This window comes from Argiope bruennichi, chromosome 7 (genome assembly GCF_947563725.1).
Source record: "Argiope bruennichi chromosome 7, qqArgBrue1.1, whole genome shotgun sequence".
Taxonomy (NCBI): Eukaryota; Metazoa; Arthropoda; class Arachnida; order Araneae; family Araneidae; genus Argiope; species Argiope bruennichi.
In genome coordinates, this window is record NC_079157.1 from 56,898,917 (window position 1) to 56,919,062 (window position 20,146).

The 20,146-nt window shown below is 29.5% G+C and overlaps 1 protein-coding gene across 2 annotated transcripts in view; it reads left to right on the forward strand.

Annotated features, from left to right (window-relative positions):
* LOC129975653 (pyrroline-5-carboxylate reductase 2-like) overlaps nt 1-19,456 on the forward strand; it is a 33,584-nt gene extending 14,128 nt beyond the window's left edge. For both annotated transcript variants that reach the window (XM_056088755.1, XM_056088754.1), the window contains exons 2-6: nt 9,339-9,409; nt 10,317-10,496; nt 12,408-12,620; nt 16,210-16,302; nt 19,177-19,456. In XM_056088755.1, coding sequence (XP_055944730.1) covers nt 9,339-9,409; nt 10,317-10,496; nt 12,408-12,620; nt 16,210-16,302; nt 19,177-19,362 — 743 coding nt within the window. In that variant the 3' untranslated portion in view covers nt 19,363-19,456. The remainder of the gene's footprint in view (nt 1-9,338; nt 9,410-10,316; nt 10,497-12,407; nt 12,621-16,209; nt 16,303-19,176) is intronic.
* Nucleotides 19,457-20,146: the final 690 nt, after the last annotated feature.

Sequence of the window (20,146 nt, forward strand, 5' to 3'; positions counted from 1 at the left end):
GACAAATTTAATAACAACAGATTTTTTCATTGTTGAATTTAAATTAGAATTATTTTTATTTTTCCGCTGAAAACTTAATCGTGTGATTGTTTTTCATTGCTTTAAGTTAAAGAATAAGAATTGTATTAAATATCTGTACAATTTACAAGACGAATAAAAAAACTGAAGCTACAGTACCGCGTAAGCTAGAAGATATAATTATTTAGAAAATTGCTTTTTAACAGCATTATGATATCATGGAACTATATAAAACGTAAGAAGTATAAACATAAGAGATGGTGGATTCATGAGATGAATGAAAACGTAAGCTAAAAATAGGCGAATGAAATATAATTGATGAATGAAAACGTAATAGAGGATATTCCATAGTAAAGTTTAAGCCGTCCTCTATCAAGATAGCTTATGTACACAATAAACAAAAGAAGTACGAGATTATTAATACAGCACGGATTTAAAATCTGGCTCAATAATTTTTTTCAGTTTTTAAAATGTTTACAGAATGCATTTTTCAATAAAGTCGATTTCTTTTTTTAATTTTTTTATTTATTTTTTACTTTGAGTAATTTATTTTTAAAAGTTCATTTGGAACCTAAGTGCAGTAATTTAATTTTCGAAAATGTTATCAATTTTTTTATAATAATTCAGGTATTAAAGAATTATTTTGCTTTTATTTTATATCATTTTCTATTCAATTAATTATTAAAACATTAAAATTCTATTAAAATGAGCCCCATTTTAGAATAGAAACATTTTCTTCTACGGAAGCAAATTTTAGCTAAAATGCTTTAAAATCTGCAAAGTAAGTAAATTTTACATGTGCATATTTTTTCGTATTTTTAGATAGCTAAAAATTGACAAAAAAAGACAGCATTTTTATATAAAAAAAACTTTTTTTAATTCAATGCTGTGAATAAATTTAATGCAAATTGAATTTTAAGTACAATTAATCCTATAGAGGATTAGTGCGGATAATTTTCTTAGTAAATATATCTAACATTAAAAAATCTTTTTTTATTAACTGAATTTTAAAAAAATATATAATTAATGTAATTAAATTTAACGAAAATAAATTTTTTGCATATTGCAGCAAATTTGTTATGAGTAATTAACATCGGAGAAAAGTCATTGTACATGAGATCTTTAGAATTATTTCTCGACAGGAAAGTCAGCAAAACATAAAAATTACAATATATGTTTTATTTATTAACATCCTATATAAGCTATATTTTTAAAGTTCTATCTTATAACTCGAAATTTAAAGCATATGTTTAAAGTCGGTTTTACCCAAAACAGGTACAACTTAATTATGCTCGAATATAACGGAAATATAATTTATAAGTAAGGCAGTAGATCATTTGAAAATATAAGTATGAATCAATGATCCAGATCAGACAAAAACTTTTTGAATGAGTCACAAGATCCACTAGGAGACGCAAAACAATAATCTATATAGGTGGTTTTGCACCCCTAAGATAGATAGAGACAATGCAGTACAGACAAGATAGTACTGCATTTGGAATGGATTTTTTTATTTTTCAACCTTTTCCACTATTTTATTCAAATTTTATTTACCCCGTCGACCATTTTGAACCTTACAGCCAATTAGTTGGGTTACTATAAGTTATAAATAAATTAAGACTAATTTTAAATATTTCTTATTTTTTTCTGTTACAATCCTATCATCTTTCTAAATATTAAACAGAATATCAAAATATAAAATTTTCCCATCCTATTAATATAAGAACGATTTATTTGAAATAAATAGTTTTAAAATATATGGAAAATAGCAATTGTTCACTCCGAACGTTCGTGAAAAATCGTTCAAGTTCGACACATAAAAATGTTTTGATAACAAAGTTTCTTCTGAAGTAATACAAGTCACCAGCTGGTTGAATACGATATAATAAATTCAGACTTTTTAATGACGTATTCAACCAGCTGGACAATTTTTGCTATTTTTATTCGTCTGTTGATCCTATGACGTCATGATCATGAGCCGCAACCGTTTTTTATTGAAAAGTTACAGAACATTTTATGTGTTTGATTCCATTTTATGTTTCAGTAATTAAAACCATAACTGTTTGTGGCAAATTGTTCACACATGTTATATTCAACGGTCCATTAAAATACAGTACAGAAAGTAACAGCTACATTTAGTAGTCATAAACTTTTATCTGCTTAGCAGCGTAAAATTCGGAGGCTTTCAGCAACTGAATCCACTTAGAAATATCAACTATTTACTTAGAATCTTTCTAGTTATGTTTTCGAAACCACGCGAAAGCGATAAGCAGATGTTCACACACTGCCTAATACATCTGTAAATAGAGAGAATACTGAATTAATTTTGATGCTACAGACGATAAACTATGGTATGATAAAAAATTATGAAAAAAAAACTGAATTCATTTTTAGAAGCGATATTAAGTCATCAATTTTTAATTGCATATAAAAAAGAAAATTGTAAGTATTTACATGTATCATTAATTCAAGAAAATACCAATTCAATAGATGGGGGAATGTATCAATTTCAACGGCTGCATATCAAAATTTTCTGCCATAAACCTATAAATCAGGTTTTCTTCTGGTTCATGCACCATTAATGGCACATAATATTAATTTTGGTGGTTGAATTTTTACACAAATGATTTGTTCAAAATAAATGTAAAATGGTGCTCCTTTTACCATTTTTTAAAAAATTATTGAAATAAATACATACTTTCTCATTTTTTATGCTTTTCTGAAATTGGCATCTCTGGCGTCTGCCACATTAGCATTATACTAGGTACTATTCTAATGTAACTGAGACAGAATAATCGATTTTTCAAAAATTTAGCTTCTGGGAATTCTGAATTTTTCCTAAAAATTGCTGCTATCGCTTTTTCTTTTCGTTCAGTAACTAAACAGATTCACACAAAGTTTAATCTTGATATGACTATTATGATAATGTATATTTATATATTTGATGATTCTTTGCGTCTTTTTGGTTTTTATTTTTGGATACAAAATTTGGCAAGTTTGGGAACTCTTGATTATAGTCAATGGCAAGTAGTTAATAAAATCAGGTAAAACTGTTGAAATCTTAGTAGGTTTATATCAAATGAAAAGGAAATATTTCATTTTTTGACTCTTTATTTCCTTTTTTTGTAGTCTTGAGTTCTTAATGAATGCTTTCTTGAACTTTATTTATACATTTTTTTCAAGCATTTTGCATATTTATGATTCAGTATTATTATTCTTTCATATCTAATTGCTCATTTATATAAAAATTTTCAGATTCAACCCTGCACTTTTACAAGTTTTAATACTACTTTTGAAAATGAGCTGTACTTATGTATTTGTCTCAACTATTACCATTTTGCCTATGAAGCCAAACTCAAATTTTTAAACAAAATCCAAGAAAATGCCCGTTTATATGCAATTTAATGAATTTCGACTAGGATTGTATAAAGAACAGTATTATCTTTTGCAAATACATATAACGGAAAAAATTTATTTTCAAATATATATTTTTTCTAAAAAGTTTCATTTTTTATAAGGATAAATTATATCTTAGAACTTTAAGCGGGATGCTTAATTTACACTTTAATTTTGAATAAAAAAAGATTGATTCAAAATTTCAAACTTTATATAGTTATCTAAAAAAATCAGTAACGTAACGATTTTCTTTACATAAAGTAACTTTATTCTGCTCTCTGTGCACTTAAAAATATGCATTTTTTGACAGCATCTTAATACTATAAAAGGACATTTATTTTAATAATTATTTCTGATTAATACGAAATATTTTATTTCATTTTATTCTCTTATCAAAAACATGAATGAATTATTAAATACTAGCCGCCTTTGGCGACCAGCCGGTTCGCCAATCTTAATGTTCGTTAAAATTTTAATAATTAAATATTTTATACAATTTCTACTTTAATAGCTTCTTCATCAAAATATTTTAAAACTTCAAATTTTGATTGTCATATAATTCATTCATAATATTATAAAGGCCTTCAGTCATAACGTAATATGTATCTCTCATTTTCTGTTAGCACCCGTAGAATTTATGCTTTAAATTAAAGTGGAAAGAATTAATCTTCAATTAATATAATAATATTTTTTACTGAAACAAAGCATTTTTTTTTATAATCTGATTACTGAAAATAGAGTCACTCAGCGTTTAAACTTTATGGGCACTAAAGAATATCTTTTTTAATTTATGTAATATCTCAAGAGTTTGTCAACAAAATTTTCTTAGATTCATTATGAGCAGATTGATTCATTAACAATGTTTAAATTTAAATGCATCAAACACTAAGAAAATAAAACGAATCGTTTAAAATAAACGGTCGAAAACCGGTTTTAAAAAAACTACTTAAAAAACGATGTACTTAAAACTATAAGCATATACAAAAAATATATAACTAACATAAATACAATTTACTTACAAAAGCATGCGACTAAATCAAAAATAATTTAAATCGTCCATTGATAACGGTTGCCATGGCAACAATCAGAACAGAATGCGCATGCGTGAATTTTCTTCCCCAGTTACGTAACGCAAATACGTGTATTTTTCTACGCCAGTTGGGGTAACGCTATGCGGATTAGAAATTTTTAATTTCCTTTATTCTGTTTTATTTTAATTCAAAAGTACTTCAGAATGAATCTGAAAGATCGATTAGTTAACAATGTTTAATTTTAAATGCATCAAACATTAAGAAAATAAACAGAACCGATTGAAATAATCCGCCGAAAAATTTTAACCCTAGCCTCATTACTGTTGGGAGAAAAAAAAACTGAAGCCTTTCTCGTTTGGCGCTGGGGATAATGGAAGATTTTTTTGGCGGAAAAGTTGGCGGTGGGGAAAATAGAAGATTTTTTTGGCGGGAAATTTAGTTTTTAATTAATAATTAAAATTCTAATTAAAAATTCGAAAAAAGGAACCCCAGGTGCACATTCCCAACCTCCAAGGTATACATGTACCAAATTTGGTAGCTGTAGGTCAAACGGTCTGGCCTGTAGAGCGCCAACACACACACACACACACATTGAGCTTTATTATAAGTATAGATATATTTAGATGAAATATATAAAATCGTTTACTTTAAGCTGAAAACTTCCTACGAATAAAACTACAAAATAGACTTGGGTATTTGAATTTTTAAATTCATTATTTGGGAAAGAAGTAATTTAATTTTGCATCCAATAATCACTATGAGTATTTTATTGGTGATTTCAGAATATTTTTTCTATAAAAACTAAAGGGTTTCTTTCCCTGCCTGCTTTGCCAACGTTTTTTTTAAAAAGCAGAGTTAACATGTGCATTATTTAGGTATTCTTACGATTGCTAGCTTAATGACGAAAAAATTTCCTTTGCTCGAAAAACGGAAACAATCCGGAAAACTATTCATTAGTGTTGCCAAAAACGGAGTGTCTAAAGTAGAATTATCAAATAATATCGTTTTAAACTCATTTGCTGTTAATTTAATCTTAATTAAGGTTTTATTTTCTGTCACCATTTCACCTTCAAATGCAATATAAATACTTTTTAATTATACAATAATATTTTTTATTAAATATTTCAAACAATACTGGCAAAAAAAAACTTCAAATGTCATGGGTCAAGTAACTCGCTTGTCTACCAATCACATAATGAATAAGATGTAAAATTTACATACTTCTTTTCATAATAGAGAGACAACGAATAATTATTTTTAGACTTTTTTGTTTGAGTAGATTGCACTCATTCCATAAATTGAAAATTAAATTTTATATGACAAAATACATAAACTTACGAAATGTTTTTTCAAAGAAAAAGTTGGATTAAAAATAAATGTCGATTTCATTTTAAAGATGGTGATTTCAATTAATGAAAGCTTCTACTAATTTAAAAAACTCACGCCTAAGAAGACAAGGCTTAGTTCTAAATAAGTTATTTTAATATCGAATTATTTTAATACTTAGGAATATTAGAATTAAAATGAAAATGATGAAATTAATCTAGGCTATATTACCTATAATTTGAACTTAATTGAAATATGCAAACCATGATGAATTAACATGATGTTCTCGCATTTCTTTTATAGTAGAAACAAATGTAAGCATTACAATTTTTTGACAAATTTCGTTTTGAATATTTTAATTGTTTAAGAAGCCATTTGGAAAGGGAACGAATCAATACCAATTTAGAAAGAATAATATATGTTTGATGTCTTAAAGAGATTTTTATAAGCCCGATATTCTATGTACTTTTATCTTCCTATTACAAATATTATATATAATGTCTGTTTCCAAAAGAAGCAAATTTTAAAATGTTACATGCTGCATTAAAAATTCTTAACTGAATTTTAATAATCTGTTATGTAATTAGAAGGAATTAAACATTGTTAATTCAATATAAATTCCAATCACCGCATACAAAAATTTATTAATCTAATTCATTGTGTTTTTGAGTTATCCAATTCACATACTTAGGAATGTATTGATCAACAATTGTTGCTCCTTTTACAGATTTTGTTCAAAATTCAACACGCGTGTTCAGTTCTGAAAATAAATCAGTACTCTAAATTTCTCCCGCACAGCGCTTTGCATTTTTCAGTTATGATGTTCACATACATGCGGTTAGACATATAGACATATTTCTGTCTATGGATTTCGCCCGAAATTTGATAGTTATCTGTAAATTTCGTGTTAAAATTATCTTCTAAATTTCATCGTAATCCTTTTTATAGCTCTGTCATTTTTGAATTATTGTGTTCAGAGATAAACAAACATAATTCAAAAATTTTGTTTTTCGAAATCTGAGAGGTCTGAAACGACGTGAAAACTGTTTCTCTCTCTCTCTCTCTCTCTCTCTCTTTTTTTTTTTTTTTTTTTTTTGAAAACTACAGCACTTTGTTTTTGCATACTTCGTATACACGAAAGTAAAAAGACCATAATTTAATGCATGAATCAAACTTGGAGATCACAGTTAAGGGGTTAATATCAAAATTTATCCCAATTGTATGATTTAATTTGATTATCATATAAAAATAATACTTTTTTCTATGTTTTTTTTTTTTTTGAAAAAGTATTTATTTTTGTCCGAATTAATTTTCCTAGTTTGCCTAACAGCTTCTATAAAAGAAAAATAAATAATCTATCTCAAATATCTGTAATGATAAATTTTGAAATAGGTATTACCTTCAACTCCTTACTGGATTGCGTCCCATTTTATTATCGACATCAGTGGCAGTTTTTTTGACAAAAACATGCTTTCCAAAAACACAATTGATAACAGCATATACAATAATAAATGCAATAATTCCACATACTAATCCCACATTTTTCTTTTGTTTCTTCCACCTGAGTGAAGGTCAATACTCTAGAACACTCTCTTATCTCATCTTATCTTAATTATCTAAATGCCAACATCGTATTCAAGTGCCTGCATCAAGCATGTGCGGTTGATAAAACCCATCAGGATAAATAAACGGCAGGATAATAAACGTTATCGTCTTAAAGATAAAGCTGCCCGCATGCGAAAGTAAAACAAATCGTTTGTCAAATGAGCCTACCTGCAGGTCGAAAACTTCTTGGCTGATAAGACTGCGTCATTGAGTTTAAATAAAAGTGGTAATGTAACTGACTCAAAACATTTCTAAAAGCCGTAGAATTTTTACTTATATTTACTTTCCTGATCACTTGTATTAGTGATCAGGAAATCATAGTTCTTCAGCTATATTAAAAATGAATCACTTCTTACCTACGTGTTCACCAGGAATATGTTTTATTCCCGTTTAAAAAATAATACAACATGTATAACAGTTTTAAATTTTACTTTTGTTGATTATTAGGAAGTGGAAATATTAATTTATGAGAAATTAAATTCATGTGGAAATTAATTTTTTTCTATTCTTGCTTTTGAAACAAAACAAAGAAGCGAAATAGCCATTAGATAGTAACTGAGTTAATTCTAATGCCAAATCTGGTGAAATAAATAAAAATTTAAAAAATTAAAACGGCGGTTAGTCTGTTTTTATTTTTAAACAAAATATTGCTTTTAAAAAAATATCTAACCTTTAAAATTTCCCAAATAATAAATTTTGTGAACAGTTAAAATTTATTTTTTATTTTCCATAGTCATACTTTTTAAAAATAATTCCGTGTTATAATAGTTTCAAAATTATAATAAATTAAAAATATTTGGCAATGGCGAATAAACACGCAACTTTATCCATTAAAAAACCATAAATTTTATTAATAACACTTAAAGCACTTTTACTACTTGATCAAGTAATATGCGATGCACGTCTATGATCAACCAAATCCAAAAGCTTGAACTGCAGCAAAATCAAATGGAAATGGCAGCATTGACAATGTTCCATCAGATATTTTTTTAATAATAATGTATTTGAGCTCCTGTTTCCTACGCCACAAATCTGCCATTAGAAAGTAAAGAGAAAAGCTAATGTTCTTTATCTCACTGTAAAAGATATCAATTTATACCTCGTGCGAGATATGACTTCTCTATTATAAAATGAAATCTTTGAAAATTATTTTCGTAGGAAAAGGTAATAAGAGACGTCATTCCCTATTGAACCATCACCTGTATTGAACGACACAGTTGCAGTTAACAAACCTTCATCAACAGCAAAAGAACTTGGAAATTTTATTTATTTGAAGAATTTTGGTCTAAAAATGTTTATAAATGAAATTGGTAAATAATTACAAAATCTTTATAACAAATAAAATATTGCCAAAAAATATTTACAAAATAAAGCATTACAAATAAAAATTAATATAAAAATACTGAATAAAAACATGGAAACATAATGTATCATCTCTTGCAACATTATGAAAAATAAAATTTCTTGTCATCAATATGAAGTAAGTGAAATTAATTTGCTTTTAATTATAACAAGACTATTGTAAATCATAAAGAAGTAATATCTTCAACAATTTGATAAAATTATAGAATTAAATTGATTAAATTATTAATTACCACAATTAAATTGGCATCATTAAAAAATTAAATTTGAGAGTTTCGAGATGTTGACCAAATTAATTTTTTGAGGTAATATCTTTGAAAATTAAAGCTAAAAAACAAAATTTCATGTAATTTTTCAAATTAAAATTCTAAATAAATATTTTTAAACACACTCTAAGATGCACATTCTTATCCATCAATATATATATATGACAAATTTTGTGGCACTAGGTCAAACGATTTGGTACGTAGAGCTCATGAAATCTTCATTATTGTTAATAGAGATTTGCTAATTTAACATAATTTTAAATAAATCGATATTTCAGCGTATCATATCTGTGTCATAAGCACGTTACATAATTCAGATTTTTTTTTCTTTCAGAGCTAAGCCCAGCAGAAAGGATTATCTGTAGTTGTCCTCGTAGTGACGTACTCTTACTAGATCAAATGAGAGTAGGTGCAATTTTCTCACAACTTTGTTTTGTTTTTTTCCCTTAAAATTTTTATGTATATTTTTTGTGTGTGTGTCTATAAACATGTAATTTAGCAATCGGTTTCTTATTCCCTTCCTAATGTGTTAGTTTTCTAACTATTGTCTTCCCAATGACGATACGCTATTTTTATATTTTCAAAAATTAATTATTAGTGAACCGATTAATTTAACTAAATTTTGGTTCCTTGTCAGGGACTCCACCTGGTATTGAACTTGAAAACATTGTTCTCAAAATTAAAAAAGATAAATTTTGCTTTAACTTTCTGTTCATCACATTAATAGAAGTATGTTTTTAATTTTTAATTTATTTTGTATGGAACAACAAGATTTTCTAACACATGGTATAATCTATTTTCAATTTAACACCAATTGAATATTTTTAAAAAACTACTTTTTTTGTGGTCTGAAAAGAAAATTTTTCAGCTTAATTGTTGTCTACTTTTTGAATTTTATTTTATAATTCATTATTATAAATTATATAAAATCTTGAAATGATTTTTTTAAAAATTACTACCAAGTGGCGCCATGCGAATGGAATCAAAATTTTCTAAATTACTCGTCTAATAGATGGTTAAGCTCTGAAAATATTTAAAGAATTCGTTTTTATTCAGATACAAAAAGGTATAAATTTTTTTAGAGATCTAACATATTAGCAAATGAGTGGAAAATTGAAAGTAAAATTTCATTTAAAAAAATATTTAACAATACAAGATAAACAGAAATTTGTAAACACTCATGGCACATTTATCATTTTTCTTTAAATTTTTTTTGTAAACCTTTTAAAACTTCAATTAACTATTTTGGTTTTAATTCCACTGTAAACGAAAATCTACCTTTCTCTTAATGAATCACTTCTTTATTTTTCAGAGACTAGGTTGTCGTACCACTTCAAACAATGGTCACGTTGCAGATGACTCCCGAATTCTCATCCTAGCTGTGAAACCACCTGTCATTCCTAAAGTCCTCAAGGACGTCGCTGAATTCATAACACCCCAGCATCTGGTTATTTCAGTCGCTATGGGTATCACTACGCGACAAATAGAAAAAGTAAGTCAAGAAAAGAGTCTTTAATTAAGGATGATATATGCTATAGATTTTGTTAAATTTGAAACCAACCAATTTGCTATTTTTAGATACTATATCCAGATATTACCTATCAGCTCATCAATGTTCATAAAAGCGGACACTTTATTTTAATTTTAACTGCTTTTATAGCAGATAAAAAACTATTAGATACTGAAAATGTTTTAAATATTAATTATTCTCTTTGGACCATCTATTAATAGCTGTTCATTCATATTTATTTAGTTGTATATCACAATAATAACATTATTTTATCAATGTCAACCGACATTGATGAATTACGTCTTACAATAACACATGAAAGTATAATACACTCTCGAATATCCGGCTTCCGTACTATCTGGTCTAACTTTCTTTTGTCGTAACTAAATAAGGAAGGTAGGCGCTGGATTGACAACATTGTTAAGGCATTGGAAGCGGGCGTCTGCTACGATTTTTTTTTTACGTGTCATGTGTAAAATATGTTTTGACAAGAAAAGAGTAGCGTTCTGCTCGAGTTCATTGTTTCGTCAGTGTGTAACGGACCTCAGATGTTGCCACTGCGCAGTGCGTACTGCACATATTGATTATAACTGCACAGTATGTACAGTATTCGTAAATCGTTCTTGGGGTATCTTAATGGTTTTTTTTAAGTATACCACAGTAAAGATTTCAAAATGGATGATAACCGAAAAAAAGTTTTTGTGACTATGGAGGAGAAATTTTACGTTATACAGCAACTGGATTCTAATCTAACAGCAAAAACAAGCAAGTGCTTCTATGATTCGCCGAGCCGCGTTCACATTCTACGTGGCTTGAGATAAATGAGGGGGTTTAGTATTTAATAAGAAGTGAAAAAATATGTATTATAACACTGAATTTTGGTATAAAAACTGTCTGCCGGAGTCCTGGCATAGGGGTAGCGCGTCTTCCCCGGGATCTGGGCGTCCTATGTTCGAGTCCCGGTTTGGACATGGTTGTTCTTCCGTGTTTCTATCTGTGAGATGTGTGAATGTGCCCTCCTGTAAAAAAAGAGCTGTGCAAGCGAATGAGTGATGCGTGAGTAGCAAAGTCTTACTCTTGGCCCTAGTTGGCGCTACTAAAAAAACAAGAGACGCTCCCCCACCGGCTTAAAATCGCTGTCTTCGTAACAGCGGGCTTATCCATGACAAGTGCCATAAGAAACAACAACAACAACATAAAAACTGTCTTCTGATATTGGGGCAAAGAAATGAATTCATAGAACTTCAGCATATCCGGCTTCTTTGTTATCCAGCCTTCCCTTCCGCTATATTAGGCTGGATATTCGGGAGTGTACTGTACTATTTTAAATGTTTGAAGATTAAACATAGAAATTTCTGATTGGTTTGCTATGCACTCTATGTCGTTATGTTTGCTCACAGAGTGGGGAAATTAATTGGTGAAATCGCTCTAATTGTTGAGGCAGGGGCCTCTGTCAAATTTTTATTTTGGGATATCGATTTTGAGGATACCGTGGAAGAGGGGTACCGTCAATCATATATGGATGTCATGAGCTTTCAAAGGAAGTAAAAATTGACGAAATCAGATTAAAGATTCTGACTGGAATTCTCTCTTTAAATTTGGACACTCTGGTAATGGCATCCTGAATATGTGACATGTATATCTTTACTGCCTATCCTAGTAAGTCACTGACTGGTAATGAAGCAGATAACATTAATAATAAAAAGCCTCTTCATTGCTAGTCCTATTAAAAGCGTTTGACCCAATCGGTCTAGGATCGACCTTGAATATGATGTCAAAGTGATCCAAAAGAGCATATCATCAAAATTCATAATTTGAAATTCTTTTCCAAAGCAAACCTGTTAATAATCTATTAACTGTCACATTTCGAGCTAAGAAGTATTCTCTTTTCAGGCTCTGCCACCTAAATCTCGAGTGATTCGTGTCATGCCTAACACCCCCGCTCTGGTACGAGAAGGAGCTTCTGTCTTCTCTTGTGGCAGCAACACCTTGGAAGAGGATGCGGGAACTGCGCATCGAATATTCGAATCCGTTGGAATCTGCGACCAAATAGAGGAGAATTTGTTAGATGCTGTCACGGGCCTTAGTGGCAGCGGACCTGCTTATGTGAGTTATATGTCAAAAATCTCATTTGTCCTATTATATTAACTATGATGGCTCGTGGCAAATTAATTAATTGATGGAAACCAGTTTAAAGAAATAGTCCTTAGTTTTAAATATTGGAGTAATCTTTCTTTGCGAGTACTGATTGCAAATGCCATCCAATGAGCAGCTCATATCATAATACAAACTGGGTTTCTTATTTGTGTTAATCCATGTATTTACTTATTTTTAACGATGTTGTTATATATTTGTATTAAAAGGATTGTCCTCCCTTATTAAGATTTCTATGTTCGAATAGGCAAGAAGAAAAAGAAAAAAAAAAATACTAGTTCAAAATACTTAATTCATCATCAAATTTTAAATTTGAACAGGTATTATTTTTCTATACTCGTTCAACTTTAAAATACGCCTGCGAACAATGAAGGAAAACTGGTAAGAGCTGCTCTTACTCACAGAGCGTAGATTTTACCTTTGTCGAGTTGATTAAAAAAAAAATCGGAATTTTGATTTATACTGTCTTTCTTCTTGATGGCTCAAATCATTTCTGTCTTTGCTTTCCCTCTATTTCTTTTTGGTATACGAAATATACAACGAAAGTAGGGCTGGGATAGCCTAGTTGGCAGGGCGTTGGATTCAGTCCCTTGGGTTGCGAGTTCGAACCCCGCCGGTCGGAGACTCTCCGTGCATGTGGTGGCTGGCGCACGGATAAATCTGTCGTGGTCACAAAGTCGTCCTTGTCGACAGTAATGTCAGTGGGGCTACTGCATCAGGGGTGATCGTTCCCCGATTCAGGTCTAAATTACGATCTGTGGATGAGTGAATGCAATGCATGAATGAAGTCCGCCCCGTAAAATGGGTTGTGACATGTGTGTAGCTAAATCGTACTCTTGGCTCAAGATGGCGCTACTGAAAAAACAAGAGACGCACCCTTGGCTTAAAATCACTGACTGCTAAAGGCAGTGGGCTTGTCTATGACAAGTGTCATTAGAAACAGCAACAAAGAAAGTATTACAATTATTAAAAAATTCAACTCGACATTTTGCCGAATCTCCGTGTTTCTGATATGCCTGAATTCGAGAAACACAATTATTAGACGATGATTCAATTATTAGGCTACAATTCAAAAATACCCCTAGCTACAAGGATGACACTTTGTATACAGTCTTTATTACTCCAAATTTGTAGATCTCTATTATATTTTGAAAGAAATCCATTCAGTGAAAGTCTGTCTGTTCGAGTACACGTTAATTATAAAACATGAAGAACTTAATGGATAAAATTTGGTATACAGGTTTAGCATATATAACGCAGTTCCGCATTAAATTTGAGCCACGGTGGCCTGGTGGTAAGGACTCGACTTGTGAGCCGTAGGGTTTCAGGTTCGAGATCCGATTCCACCGAAGAACCGTCGTTTTAGGGGGTCTGTTGCACGTTAAATCAGTCATGCCAAGCATTCTCCCGCTGATATGATGTGGTCTGGAGAGGGGGGTGCTAGCTCAGGTGTTGTCATCGTCATCTGACCGCGGTTCAATATTATGAGGTCCGTCCCAAAATAGCCCTAGTGTTGCTTTACAACGAGACGTTAATATAACTAAACTAAAATCCGTATTAGATTTAGAGCTAAATCAGTGAATGAGTTGACCGAAAAGTGTCTAATTAAAGTGTCTATTTAAAGTGTCTTCTATTTACTCGTGTATAATAGAAGAATACGCTTCAAAAATCAATGTATTTTACTTTCTCGTATACGTAATATAGAGAAAGTATAGTAATCGTAAAAAAAATTCGAACTCAAGATTTTGACGAATCTTCTCGTTTTAGATCTATCTCCCAGAGTTCGAAAAATACATTTCTGGAAAATATCTATTTTCTGTGACAAAGATAATTCAAAAACTATTTTAACTAGGCGGTTAAAATTTGGTATACGGTCGTAACACCAAATTTGCAGACAACCGTCAAATTTTGAGAAAAATCTGTTCAGAGGAAGTCTGGCTGTCGTATATCAGTTAACACGATAATTACAATACGAAGAGAGCAATATGGATAAAATTCGGTACACTGATTTAACATCTATATTGTAAATATCTGTCAAATTTTTAGCCAAATTTAACTACAGTTTAACTGTCTGTATGTCTATACTTTCAAAAATAAATAAATGCAATAATTCAAAAATGAATTGATTATACCTACAAGTGTAGTTTTGTGTTAAATTTTTGTTTCAATCGGTTATCAAAAACGTGTGTAAAACACAAATTAGATTTTCATATACAATTAACCGTATGTCAGGAATTAATCGCCAAATAACTCGCCAAGGATGACACGATAAATTCATTAGAAATGCTAAATTCACGTTAAAGGTTAATACAGAGTGTCCCTCAAGGCTAGCAGCATCTAATATTTATAGATTCGAATAGAGCACGTTAAGACGAGTATTTTGATATGTAACATGTGGGGTTCCTGAATATAGCGTCATAATCTAATTACACGAAGAACGTTAGTTACGAATCCGACAGTTTCTATTCCAAATTACGATGCATATGACAATTGCACAACATGAAAGCTTCCATATGTGAGTATGCAAATTTGTGACAGCCAATGATAGGAAAAGCGCGTAGATTAACAAATTCAACTCCAATGGTATATAACAAATTTCATTTTTCGAGCTCATTTTGTTTTTGTTTTTTTTTTAGTTATTTTGTCCATGCACCGGCAGATAAGTGAATAAACGTATTATCTATCTGCTAAATATTTGGTGTGGATCTTCTATTCTATTTATAAAATCATTTGATAAATTTTACCCATCTAATTAATTGTGTTTTTGTGTTATAGTGTTCTCATGGTTATGGACAGAGAGTAGATGGTTTAATTCCAAAATTAAAGGTTTAAGTAATAATCATATGCCAAAATGTCATAATTTTAACTTGTTCTAATTTCTTTTTAAAATCAGATATGTAGAGGTCAAAGCAAAATCGTAAATGCATTACGTTTTACATTAACCCTTTAAAGGGCCATTTTTTTCTAGTCATATTATGTTAAAATATTTTTAGGCTTGAAATTAGAGTAGGAAAAGGGATTCATTTAGCTTATTAGATAAATTTAATTTGATTGGTTAATTAATAATTAAGTAACAAACCAAGACGCATCATTTTGTGTGAGATAAAGAACTAAAGCATCTAAGTTTCTGTCTTTGTAAAAAAATTTGTCAGAACTTATGCCAACCTACATAAATTCATACAAAGATTGATAAATTTGGTGGGAAGCATACTTCCCACGGCCCTAGAAAGGGTTAAGGGAACTAAGATTTGAAGATCATAATAAAAAGTATTTAAACATTCATTTAAATTAAGAATTTTTCATAAATGTGAAAAAAAATCGTATTTACTTGAAGTATCTCTGTAAGCTATTCACATTTTTTACTTCCATATTTTTGAATTAAAAAAAAAAATTCTTCTATTTAACAACCTATAAATAAAAGAATGTTTTTTAATCTTTTATTTTTCCTTCTGTTAGCTCAGTAAAGAAGAAATTATGATCAGTGTAGAAACGAAAACGATTTCCCTTTCTCTACATAAATTCGTGTTATTTTGTTTTGCAGATGTTCATGGCTATTGAAGCTCTGGCAGATGGCGGCGTTAAAATGGGAATCAGAAGAGAGTTAGCCATTAAACTTGCAGCTCAAACACTTCTGGTAATTTTTTTGTGTGTTTTATACTAATGTTGATTTTTTTTTCAATTTTTTTGGCAGTTTTAATTTTTTTAATTAATAACGCTTATTGTTATGTTTTAATTGTACTCCAAGGCTCGTTGTCCCTTGGAAGCAGGATATTTTAGAGACAAATAATTAAATATTTTTGGGGCAATATTTTTCGAATCTTTATTACAAACAATTCCACGACCTAGTGGAATTCCAGATATTGCGATGTAGAAATCTAGAAAAGATTTATCACAAAGTCGTAAAGTTTCCAAATGTACATAATTCACGCGGTATCTTTTCAGAGACACATTCAAATTATTTTTAAACATGAAAGCGAATTATTTCGTGTTTCAATAAATAGAAAAAGAAGACTAGAATTCGTGAAGACTAGAATTTTTATCAAAAATTCGTTTTTTATTAGAAATGGCATAGATTGCTATAAAATCACTGCCCATCTAAAAATATTCTAAATGGCCTTCCTTTTAGTTAATTATATTATTCCCCTTAATATTACAACATTGGATAATACAACTGCTAATATCGGATAACCATTAATAAAGGTTTCTCAAAGCAAGATATAGGAAGTACCAAAAATAATCGGGGTCGTGATGCATAGCGTTAAGGTTTCGTCTTCAGGATAAGAGAACTTCATGTTCGAAACCCGATTCCAAGGGAAAAACCTGATCCATGTCTTGTATGTGAGCGTACTCACGCAAAATCTGATGTAGTGCGTCAAACATTCTTCAGCTGTCATAGTATGAAATTCTGGAAGGCGAATACTAGTTCAGCGTTGCCCTCGTCATCTGACTGAGGTTGAAAATTACAAATTCCGTTCAAAATAGTCCTTATGTTGCTTCAAAATGAGGCTTTAATATAATTAAATCCGAAATTAATTTTTAATCTTGTGTATTGTCTTGAATACATTAAAATTTCTTCGAAATACTTCTCTTCCATCATTCAATTTTATTCATCTGATATGGACTACTACAAAGAAGATCATTTATTCCGTATTCACTTTCAAGACTTTAGGAAGGGAATTTTAAAAAATAAGATAAAAAATATATACAGGGTGTCTCAAAAACCTTGACCACGGCTTTTATTCCTGAAATATTGATCGTAGACATATACTGCAAATTGTTTAAAAGAAGGTGCAAATTACCATGAAATCAATTAAACTTTTCAGAGGATTAAACTTTAAAAAATACAAAATTTAAATTTTTATACGGACTCAGTACAAAAAAATTTCCAGTGAGTAAAATGTGCCCCATCCTCTAATAAGGTCATGTACGAAATTTCAGCATTTTATCACAAAAAGTCTCAAAGATATGAAACTACATAAATGCTGGCTTAAATCACTTTTCGATGCCTGGATATGAGTTCGCAAAGAATAAAAATCACGTCGGATGTTCATGTTTTAAGGGTCGTACACAAATTAACAAAGAAAGTAATGATTGAATAAATAAATAATAATTTTACTATTTATTGGTTCAAGAGTATTAAAAATGTGTAGAAATAATAACTTAAAGGAAAGATTATATAAGGAAAGATTACTTACATAAGATTTTTTACAAGTTCATTGACTGTTCTATTTTTACGTTATATTCTGTAATTCATGATATAAAATTTTAAAGCATTTTTCAGGAAGCATAGATTTTAAAATTTGTATTTAAAACTAAAGATATGAAGCATATTTAATTTTCTTATGATGCATTCCTGCGGCGCGTCATCTGCACTGAAGCTGTAAACATTTGCATTTTAATGTGTGATTGATGCTTCTCCAACTTTGTTTTAACGTATCTTTGAGAATTTTCATGATAAAATTGTACAATTTTGTACATGACCTTATTAGAGAATGGGGCACATTTTACTCACTGTAAATTTTTATTGTAGGGAATCCGTATAAAAATTTAAATTTTGAATTTTTTAAAGTTTAATTTCCTGAAAATTTTAATCGATTTCATGCCATTTTGCACCTTTTTTTTTTCTCAACTTTGTAATTTACAGTATATGTCTACGATCAATATTTAAGAAATAAAAGCCTCAGTCAAGGTTTTTGAGACACACTGTATATCTTTACTAAGAGGAATGTGTGTGTTTATTCGTTGGCGCTTTAATTTTTCCTGAATTTTGACCTATAGCTACCAAATTTGGCACATATATAGTTTGATGAATGGAAATATGCATCTTAAAATGATTTTTTTTTAAAAATTTATTAGAATTTTAACGATTAGAAATTAAGATGAATTTTGGCGTTCCTAGGTATTGCATAAAAATATTTTTAAAAAAAAATTTAAAAATTTTTTCAAAATTTAAAAAAAAAAATTGTATTTTTAACGAATACTAATTTAATAATTGTGCAAATTTCTGATGAATTTGACTAATTTTTTATTTATTTTTGCTTAATTTTTAACAATAAATTACATCATATACCCTATAATCCCAGACCGTTTCCATTGTTTCATCAAATACGAAATCGTATCCGTTGATTTTCTTTTCATTGTTGAAAACAGAAAGAAAAGGATTCTGTTTAATATCTGTGTCGTTTGCAAGACAAATAAAAAAAAAGTGAAGTTACATCACCGCAAAATTTAGAAGATAGATGAATCACACGTTTACATTTTTAATAGTGTTATGATGACATGGGATTGGTCTTCAGCAAAAAAAGTTCATGTACACAATGAACTGAGAGTATCTATGACACTTAAAATTTGATGGAATCATGGGCAAGAAGTTATTAGTATATCTAAAACGATTTAAGTGAAATTAAATCGGCGATTAATTATTTTCGGCGAACCATTTGATCTTCAAAGGCGACTAGTTAAGGAATAAAATCTTAAATCTTAAATGGATCTTGTATTTTCTTCCTAGGGATCGGCCAAGATGGTTTTGGAAACCGGCAAACATCCGGGGGCTCTGAAGGACGACGTGTGCTCGCCGGCGGGCACTTCCATCCAGGCCGTGCACCAATTAGAAAAAATCGGATTTAGATCTGCCCTCATCACCGCCGTTGAAGCGGCGACCATTCGATCCAAAGAGACTGGGGGACTCTTTTAAAAAACGACGTTTCACCGATATTTTCTCTGTAAATTATATTTGGTTTTACATGTCTTATATATATATATATATAAAGATATATTTTAACACTGTTTAGTAATGTTGTTTCTTGAATTTTTATTTTACAATTGTACAAAATCTGTATTTGTATATTTTCTTAGCTTTGTTTTTATTTATCTTGACTTGTTTTATGCTGTAAGTATAGGAATTTTTATCGAATTATCATCCCCTTCCTAATTTACTGAAATTTGGAATCCATAGTAACAATGTAGTTTTTTAATATTCTAATTTTATTTATCAATTATTTATTTACTGATAAATAATTGATGAATTTAATAAAATTCAAGATTCACCTGGGGATGAATTAGGTAAAAAATTAACTTCTAGATTGCATAATATTTATAACAATAAGCTATAAAGATTAAGAGGTAAAAAAACATTTAAAATAAAAAAAAGTTATTTTTATTAAATTTACTCTTTATATATGAATTACATATACTAAAAGACATTATTAAAAATTTAAATCTTTATATTTTAATAAATTTTCACATCTTAGACGTCTTTGAGTTCCAAAAGGTACCTCTTGGAATTACAATTTTTTTTTTTTTTTTTTTTTTTGTATGAGAGCACAACAGTTAAGCCTTTAAAGAGCCATTTTTTTCTAGTCATATTATGTTAAAATATTTTTAGGCTTGAAATTAGAATAAGAAAAGGGATTCATTTAGCTTATTAGATAAATTTAATTTGATTAATGAATTAATTTGGTTAATGAATAATTAAGTAA